General features: G+C 47.8%; 1 protein-coding gene across 2 annotated transcripts in view; it reads right to left on the reverse strand.

Annotated features, from left to right (window-relative positions):
• Positions 1–10,000, reverse strand: part of plxna3 (plexin A3) — a 108,202-nt gene that overhangs the window by 46,035 nt on the left and 52,167 nt on the right. For both annotated transcript variants that reach the window (XM_035521821.2, XM_035521822.2), the window contains exons 6-9: positions 6,982–7,105; positions 6,385–6,541; positions 5,311–5,410; positions 516–630 (exon numbers count right to left, since the gene is read on the reverse strand). In XM_035521821.2, the coding sequence (XP_035377714.1) occupies positions 516–630; positions 5,311–5,410; positions 6,385–6,541; positions 6,982–7,105 (496 nt within the window). The remainder of the gene's footprint in view (positions 1–515; positions 631–5,310; positions 5,411–6,384; positions 6,542–6,981; positions 7,106–10,000) is intronic.

Genomic DNA, 10,000 nt, shown 5'->3' on the forward strand with positions numbered 1-10,000 from the left:
CTTTTAGAAACCCATTTCCACTGTGCGTTTGACCACAGAGACCAAATTCTCTGAGAACACAGGAGACATGCTAACTATAAATCAGATGTGCAATCAGACATTTCACTGAGAATATGACAAATAAATCAATCATCACCACTGTTTCTGTTGCATCTCAAGTCATTGCAAATGAACAGAATTCTTATTCAAACCCACTGTAATTGGACACATCACCATGACGACGTGCAGGAGCCAGTCTAAACATATTTACACTTAACAACAACAACAACAACAAAATAATACTAAAAATAATGTATTATTATTAATATTGTTGTTGATATTATTATAAGTTTAATTTATAGTGCCTTTCTCATACTCAAGGTCACTGTACAACAACAATTTAGGAGAATAAAGGCTTTGTTCTATGAGATGTACTGAGAGATTGAGTCATTTTAGTGAATCATTCAGATTAAGACTCAGTAAAACCAGGCTCATGAGTCAGTCCAGAGCGATTCTGTGGAGCTGTGACCTCTTACCTCTGCGCTGCTCACCCGACCCTCCTGGAAGGAGCACTCGGCCACGTTGTTGGTGCAGATGTGGCGATATTTACACCAGTTACAGGGGAAGGGGCTGCTTACACATGACGAACACCTGCAGAGGGAGGAAGAGAGACACAGAGAGAGATGGAAAGAGTAAGAAAGTGAGAAAGGTGCGGGAGAGAGTGAGAGAGAGAGTGAGAGACAGTGAACCTATCTGCATCTATTCAATGATTGGATGAAACTTCCATTTCAATTATTGTCCTCGGTTTTCTTGCTCTGACAACACTAAGACTGATTGAACTGAAATCTGCGGGGGAGAGTAGGTGGGGTGGGGGGGGTGTGGTTCTCTGATTCAAGTCACCTCAAGGGCCCATAAAACTCAGGAAGTTTATGCCCACATTACAGGAATCTGGTTGCACAGGACGGCTGACTGCAGCCAAGATGGCAGTTGCCACTGCCAGCCGGGTTTAGAGGAGCTCCCTCTCCGGATGGCTGGAGCAGCAGCACCGCACCAGCACACCTGGATTCCACAGCGTAAAGCCTTAACCAGCCCGGACGGATTAAAATCATGCCGGCTCCTGCGCACAGCCTCCACCCAGCTCCTACTGAATCAGCACACAGGAGCGGGGAGGAACCTCCTCTGTGAGCACGGAGCCTGCACAGGGCAGTAAATGTTCGGAGACCGTGAGGATGGCGGGGAGTGCTAGCAGCCAGGCGGCACTTGAACTCCGCACAGGGAGTGTGCTCTCGGCGCTCATACGGGGGGTGTACACTTAGTCCCATACTAATCATATCCTTCCCTCCAGAGATGTGAAACCGCCCCTCGGAGGGCACTCGGCAGTTGGAGCACATCCCACCTGGAGCGGCAGTGCTCGGAATCATCTCTCTCCTCTCCCATCCTCCCCTCGCTCTCCTTCTCCCTCTCATCCCTTCTCTCTACTGAGCGTAAACAAATAGCGCCTTTTGCTTTTAGAAATGTCGAGACGTGCTCGGTGGCACACAAGCAGGAAACACAGCGTCTCTGTCGGTAGGATCGCTCGGGTGTGAGGTGCAGCCTGGGAATGGGGCAGGGTGCCTGCTCCGGTCTGGGGGCCGGGGGGGTGAACCCTCATCAAATCGCTCCATATTAAATATGAGTGGTAGGGAGGAAAGTGAGCGGATTGGGCGAGCCCAAGCTCACAAAACAGAAAAATGCCCTCACGTGAAATGATGCTGCTGGATTTTGAACATGGGACGAGCTGTGTGCTTTTGTGTCTGTGTGGGCCTACAAACTGGACAGGGTGACGAAAACCCTGGTAAGCCTTGGACCAGCACGTCCTAAATATCTCAAGAGTGCTGCATCAGCAGAGAGACAGTGCTATGAGCTAACATCAACCTCCATCAGTGCCTGCGCTTACTCATTAAGATATTACATTTTAAAAAATCGGGTTCTAGCTCAGCATTTTTCACTCTGTAAAGCTTAACGCATATGAGGCCTGGCCTGGAGCCGGGGTGGTTCAACATTACCGCTCTTATCGAACACAGAGCATCACCCCCTCGTCCCCTGCTGGTAAAAAAAACCAGACGAGGAATCACCGCAACCAGCTGTGAAGCAGCAGTACATTAGGAGCTCAGAAACCGTCCATGTCGCGCGACCGGTGGCGGGGCGCAAGGAGCCAGGCCAGAGCAGCAGCGCGGAGCTTCCAAATCTAGGCTGAGTGTCAGGGCACCAAAGGACACGGTGCTTAATGAATGCACACTCTGAGCCAGGGCCGAGGATGACGATGAGCAGGAGCGCCTGATCCTCGCAAACAGATGCTTAGGCGGAGGAAAGGGAGACTTTTTTTTCTGATTTGATTTTTTTTAAGTTTATGTAAGAGATTTCATAACACCGTTCTCCTCGCATGCACCATGGGTTGCAGTTGGAAACGCTTTAAATAGCAAGGATACTTTGCGCAGTAATCCCATCAATCAGTCTCCCTTAGCCCATCTCTCTCGCCCTCTCGTAGGTGGCCATTAAGGCACAGAAGTGCTAACAGCTAGGTGGTTGAAGAATTGTGGGAAATAAAAATGGAGGCAGCGGTCTGGGTGGGGGCCAGAGGGGCTAGAGTCTGGGGCTAGAGTCTGGGGCTAGAGTCTGGGGCTAGAGTCTGGGGCTAGAGTCTGGGGCTAGAGTCTGGGGCAGAGTCTGGGGCTAGAGTCTGGGGCTAGAGTCTGGGGTGGGTTTTTTTTTGTGGGAATGGCAAATCTGGCTCAGGCTACGGACTGGCAAAGGTAGGAAGGCCTTGCTCTGCACCATGGTTGCTATGGCAACAGGCGAGCCCGGCTCTATAGATCTGCATGATCCTGCTTCCACATGCACACACACACACAGACACACACACACACACACACACACATGCACGCAGGAGAAGTGACTGATTGCTGTGTGGCTCCATGGTGTGGGTGTGTGCGCGCATGCATCAGTAAGATTTGCACGTGTGTGTGTATTCTGTCAGAAGACAAGGCGATTTCAGACTCTAAAATACAACCTGCATACATTGAGCCAGAAGCAATTTTTTTTTTCAGTATTTTTCCTTTCTTCTTCCTTTCATTTTTCCATTTTTCATAACTAATTCGCGTTTCCCCCTCTGTTCAGATTGGAGCAGTTGAAATTGGTTTGGAAAAACAAAAGCCCTGCTCAAACTGCGTCATTACGCTCGCTTGCTGTGTTAAGTGATGTATTGGGCGCTGCTGAATGGGGAAACAGCATGCCGACAGACGCCTGAAATGAGCGGGGAGTTTCCAGCCTTGGGGATCGGCAGCTGTTCATCCTCCCGCTGCACCAAACCCCCCAGTGTCCACACAGCCTATTGTTCAAACCCCACTCAGGCCTAGAGCCATCCCACAAACCTAGGCATCAGGAGCTCCACAACCACACCTCCATCCAGCAAGATCTCACTCTGAGCTTTAGCATAAGACATTTACAAACCTTAAATCTCATTCACTCCAGGCTCATTATTTAATTATAGTCTTGAAACACATATCCAACATATTCAACCACTGTTGATTATTAAGTAACCACAGTGAAACCAAAATGAAAAGTGTGCAGTTATGGGAGTGGGTAAGGAAACTCCCTCGTCTTCCTGCGAGTCTGGCGTGCTCCACAAGTACACCGCACGAACATCACTGCAATGCTGCGCTCTGCCCAAGCGGCACAGCGATCGAGAAACCATGGCTGTGATCTTCTGCCTCTGGCACTGCTCTCTCTGCATGGGGCTGCTCATGCTCCGCCCCCAGCTCTTCGGCTGACCAATCACAGAGCAGCTCTCGGGCCAACCTGCATCGGGCCAAGCGCTGATATCAGGCCTAGCAGCGTGAGACTGGAGCACACACCAATTACCCAGCCTCCCCTCACAACTCTGAGCCAAACAGCCTCATTTAATGACAGTCTGCAGCGAGTGACTCCGCGGTGTGTTAGTGGCTTTCTCGAGCAGGGTTGTGATTACTATCAGGGTGCCATTTGCCAGAACAGGAGCTTATGATAACCTCTCCCCTACTGAGCACAGACTTTTAATCTCCTGCGAGGACATACTTTTCAAACGCGTCACTGCAGGGCCGGTTTCAGTTGACTCGTGTACAAATCATACGTCTCGTTGTCTGTCAACGGAGCGGACATCGCTGCTGTCAGCAGTAAAATGGCCTGCTTGAATTTGGAGAGAATGTGAGGATGTGCTGCCGTGTGTTTTAGCAGCTGCACGTGATCTCGTTATGATGGACAGTCTGGTTGCTTAGCTAGAAAGCTGACATTGCTACATGAAAAAAGATGCTGGATACAGACAATGACACTATAAAGAGTGACAGTCACGAAACATTTCTACAAAGGAATGAGTCAAATGTGTAACCAATAGAATAGAACATTACAAAGTAAAGACACGATGCCAACCAATCAGAGGTGGCTAAAGTCACCTTTAACCATACTCAAATAAAACTATACTCAAACAAAACCATACTTAGATAAAACCATACTCAGGTTAACAGCATACTCAAATAAAACCATATTCCAGTTAACACTATACTCAAACAAAACCATACTCCGGTTAACACTGTACTCAAATAAAACCATACTTAGATTACACCATACTCGAATAAAACCATACTCAGGTAAGGCCACACTCAAATAACATCATACATAAAAAATAACCACTTGAGTAGCATCCGATTTACCTGTAGAACTGCATTGTGAATTCTTAGTATAAAAAGCATCTATCATCATAAGAAGTAAACTACAAATCCAATTCCTTAAAATCCATTTTCTTAAGGACATGTTACTGAGCAACGTTAGGCGCTAAATGGCAAGCAGTGTAAGTGGAATGCCTGTCGTTCAAGATCGCCATCCTACAATTCGGATCAATTCCTTTCACACTGTTATGGATCCGAGCTAAGTACCACCCATATTAATATTCAGCTGCTAGTATCAGCTGCACTTTCTATATGAAGTGAAAAGAATTCTCCACTTTGGGAGCTTTAGGTGTTTTAGAAACTTTGAGAACAAAACAAAAACCCACTCTGAGGTTTCAGCAAACAGCAATTAGACCAGTAACAGGAACCCCCCCCCCCGCCCCCCCGAAGTTCATTTCCGCTCGCTCCTGAAAAGCTGAGGTGTGACAGAGCGGAGCTGTCTGGAGAGATAAGCACTTGTGTGTCAGTCAGATCCCACTGCTGTCTGCGCATGTGTTGAGAAAGTAACCCTGGTGTGCGGCCAGCCTGTCCTGCGGTGTGTCGCTGCCTGTCTGCTGCTCATCCCCGGCAACCGAAGAATAGCTGCACTCACGATTGCAGGACGCTGCAGTTGTAGAAGACGAAATCGGTGGTGATGAACTTCAGCCCCGTCTCTTTGGACTTCAGCGCCAGCTTGACCACTCGTTTGTCACCTGTGTGGAGGAGGGGTGAGGGTTCAGGGGGGTGGAGTCAAGGAAAAACCAAAGCCGGAGGAGGTGAGCGTGATAGATCAGCGCGGGAAACGATCGGACAGGACTTCACACCAAGCACTTATCCTCCTACCTGAACACATGCTCACTTAAGTTTGTATCTTTAATAGGTTTAATCACAAAGCAATTTATCCACTTCGTCCATCTGCTAGCGAAAGGCACTTACGTTTCCAAACTCGACGGCCCTTTGCTTCCATTAATGACTAAATTTTGGGCCGTCCAATTATACTTGTGTGCTGCACTTCACCGTAATTGGCATAATATTTCCATTTGGACATGCCATCATTGTCAGTAATGGAAATATCAGGCTTGGGTACAACTCTAAAGGTTACTACTAGTACATTTGTGTTCTTGGAGTACTGTCAGAGTAAAAATAAAATAAGAAAGAAAGACATGAGTTGAAGGTTAGAGATCATTGTGATGTTCAGCTCTGGACTTCATCATTTTATCTAAGAGAGCTCTGAAAGTTCTCTGAAAAAATTATATATATCTTTTTGACATGTAAACAGTAGAATCTAGTGTTAACAGTTCAACCGAGCATGTTCTTAGAGACAGGGGACACATGGAGGAACACCGGACATACTCGAGACTGCTGCGCTACTTGTCTCATCGAAAACTGCAAACACGGACGCTCAGGAAATATCCCCATAAAACACGGGCCTTTAGCCAGGGACACGGCTCTTTCCGCTGCGCCATCAGTCACAAGGCCTCGTTTAGCCTAGCCTGCACTAGGGCTATTTTATTTCATACTTTATAATTCGTAGCAATGCATTTCAGTAATTAATATTTGAGTAATCTTTTCTAGGTAAAAGTAATACTGTTACTGTTATGTGATTTGTATTGATTAGTTCTGAGAATGCTGGTGTTAGCAGTCTTGGCTCTGTGTGTGTGTTTGTGTGTGCGTGCGTGTGTCTTACCGTAGCTGTGTGTGAGGGTGGGCAGGTCACGCAGGGAAGGGGACATGCACAGAATCTGCCCTTTGGGCAGTACCTCACCAAGACTCTCACTCAGCTCCTCGAACACACACGTCACGCCCGCAGAGAGGGCTGGCACGTTCGCCACCTTCACACTCAACTGGAGCGCAGAAAACGCGCCGGCCGTGAGTGCGGGAAGACGTACGCACGCACGCAGACAAACACGCAAACAAACACATACACAAACACAGAAACTAATAGTGAAAAGCTCCATTTGATTCCATAAGTAAACACTGGCGAATCAAAACATCTCCATTCAGCTTATGCAACAGTGTGCCTACACAGTCTCAGTTAATAGTTTCATTTGAACAGGCATTACACAAGATTAGAGTAATATCTTTGCAGACATGCACTGGATCTAAGAATGTACACAGTGACAGTCACTATTATTCACAGGGCAAAAAGGTTCGAGCCCATAGACTGACTCATTTAGCGAGGGTTTCATTTTCCATTAATAAAACGAGCGTGTGTGTTTTTTTTCTTCGAGGGTAACGCGAGGGCCAAGCTGCCCGGGTCCTTTATTGCGTGAAGCCTAATCACCTGAGTAGAGGCAGCGGTCACCGACACGTTGCCAGGGGTGACGGTGATGTCAATGCACTGCTTGAGCTCCGTGCTGAAGTGCTGAGGCTCCTCCCATTTCTGACAAGCTTCCTTCCTGGAACACCTAAGTAGGAGATTCAAAGCGGAGATTAGCTTTGGCAACGCGCAGCCTGCAACTAGAGCACCTGTTTCCACAATCGCATGGACCTGGTAATTTAGCACTCCGCGCGTACAGTACGTCTAAGGCCTTTGTTTATATAGATCTTGTGTTTTTCATTCCTGTTCCGCCGTGCTGGAAATTGCTGGGGCCCGTGTGAAACTTGTCTCGCCGAGCTTCGCCCTCACGCTTCCTCGCTCTAGCTCTTTGGTTACACTCACTCAGCGTCAGTAACCGATTAAACAAACACGCCGCGCACGGCACACTCGGATCGATACAGCCCGACGTCTCCTGCCTGGGCCGGGGGCGGCGGCACAGTCGAGCTTTGGTGAGGTGCCCCCCCCCCCCCCTTTTTTTTGCGCCGCGTTTTGTTTTTCTTTTCGCCGTCTGCCTGAGCGAGTGGTCTGGGAACAGATGCGAAGAGCGGCAGCCGGATATTAAAACATTCATAACACTGGCACGTTTGCAGACGTGTTAAGTGGAGTTAAAAGTTGCACATTTGTGCTAGGCAGATGAACTGAGGAGAGAGAGAGTGTGTGTGTGTGTGTGTGTGTGTGTGTGTGTGTGTGTGTGTGTGTGTGTGTGTGTGTGTGTGTGTTTGTTGGAAAGGGGGTTACGGATGGCTAATACTTGCAAATGAACCCAAATCTCTTGTTCTCTCTGCATGTGCTGAGAGATGCCACAGACCTCGGGCCAATCTGACTATCTGTATTCACAACATATGCAAACTCCAACCATGGGGGACCCTGTTGCATCCAGACTCAGTTCGCCCCTCTGTGTGCGGTTGATATGTTGGAAAATCGGATTACCAAGCAATTTGTCAACTGGTTCTCAACTTGAAATCACCATGAAAGCATTCTGATGACTTTGAAACTCAATTCAAACTCATGTTTTTAATGTAACAGCACAAAATGTAGGATGCCCTGGAGAGGTAGCCAGTGCAGGCACAGCCTTGCTGCATGTGTCTCCATGGTTTCCACCTGCAGGACACAGCCTGTATTTTTAATCTGTTTCTGGTCTGCAGTTTGGGCTGATTGAAATTCAGCTGTTGCTCAAGTATCAGACTCACTCACCAATCAGTAGAGGAACATTTCTGGGCCGGCAGCAACAGAAGATACAGCTGCCACGAGCAATACCGATATTTTAGACTTGATACGTTTAAGAACAAATATGGACAGCGTAAATACGGATGGTCAAATCAAACTGGTTCATCAGTTTTTCTAAGAAAACCTAATGCCCTCTCTGCCATTTTCGAGTGCCACCAACAGCATTCTGGGCAAAGCTACAAGTGTGTCCACTCAACCAAAAACCGCAAGCTAATTAATGTACCATTATACTGGCCCAAAATATTAGTGATGATATCAAAGAGACAGCGTGACTTGGGGAAGCTACTGGCCAATACCGACAGAGAAATGATACAAGTCCATGACTTTGCAGAGAGAGCGCGGAAAGGAACCCGTGCATCGAGCAGAGACGTCCGTTACGTGAAGCTCTCTTTGACGGTGGGAGGGAACTGAACAGCTCTGCTCTTTAAGCCAGTATCCTGAGAGACGCCAGTGAAAATGAGCAGGAAACCAAAACAGAACGTCGGAGATCCAGACTGCAGGACACCCACGGACCGCATTTAGATTCACGAGGAAGGCAAAACACCCGTGTCACGAGTTCAGCTGAGTATTAAACCCATCTCTTTATCTTTCATCACTTTGGCTCTGGAGAAGCCAGGCTGTTGTTTTTTTCTTTGTGTGTGTGTGTGTGTGTGTCCCGTGGAACATAAAAGTGTCGACACCGTGACTGCTCTTTTGCACTCACATCGTTCACCGCATTAATGATTTTTTGCTTCTAATTACGTCCATATGTCTAAAGAAGGAATGGGAGTGTGTTTAATTAAGGAAGCCAGCAGTCAGGATGCCTCTGTATGTTCACCCACTCTCTAGGACCCCATACCCCCCCCTTTATCGTGAAATGAGATTTGTCCAATTACACTCCACTCCTCTTCCTGGTGAACTAGCACTAATGTGATTTATGATAAGTTGCTGTTCTCCAGGGTGGGGGTGGTCGTCTCCAGCAGCTAATGCAGAAAGACAGCGGAGACGACATTAACGGCAGCAGTGTGACCTACAGCCGAGGAAGTCTCCGACATCCCATTCCCGTCCACGACGTCCGTGCAGTGACTTGTGAGTTGTGTTCCAGTCCAGAGTTGGCTTCCAGCTTTTCCTAGTATCAGATTTACTATTAACCCAACTGGAGCTCTGGGCAAAGCTCGCATCCATCCATCCATCCACAAGACAAGGTAATAAATTCATCATTGCATTAGCCTGAAATATCGCCACAGCACGATACCAAACAGTTACTGCCATTTTATCAGTCAATTCGGATACTTTACTGACAATACTGTGCACCCCTTAAGTAAAGATCCGTTTAAAATTGCTAATGAAGGAATGAATAAGAGGGGGTTTAATAGCTTTGTACTATTCTCCCGGGGCCCGCTCCTCACGGCTGGGTGATTAAAAAAAAAAGAAGAAAAAGTACAGATGCACCGCTGGCCAGCATTCGTATACAGACCAGAGCCCAACCCCAACCCTTACACGGCTGGCTCCAGGATTCAAATGCTCCCGAGGTCCAAGATCAGCCGGATCAGGTGCCTTAGAGAAGGTGTGGAACTGAACTATTAGTAAATAGAAGTTAAACTAGTATTCACAGAGAGCAATAGAGCCTCGCGTTCTAAACCTTCTGCTGTGGATAAAGCGAGGAGGAGGAGAGGGGGAGGTCACGGTAACCTTCACGGTGAGCCCTGGATCTCTGCTTTATCTGTCTGCCTGGCTGGGCTCGGGCCAGGGAAGGACCGGATGTGCAAGTGACTCG

The sequence above is a fragment of the Electrophorus electricus genome, chromosome 25 (genome assembly GCF_041902795.1).
Source record: "Electrophorus electricus isolate QZ-2024a chromosome 25, ASM4190279v1, whole genome shotgun sequence".
Taxonomy (NCBI): domain Eukaryota; kingdom Metazoa; phylum Chordata; class Actinopteri; order Gymnotiformes; family Gymnotidae; genus Electrophorus; species Electrophorus electricus.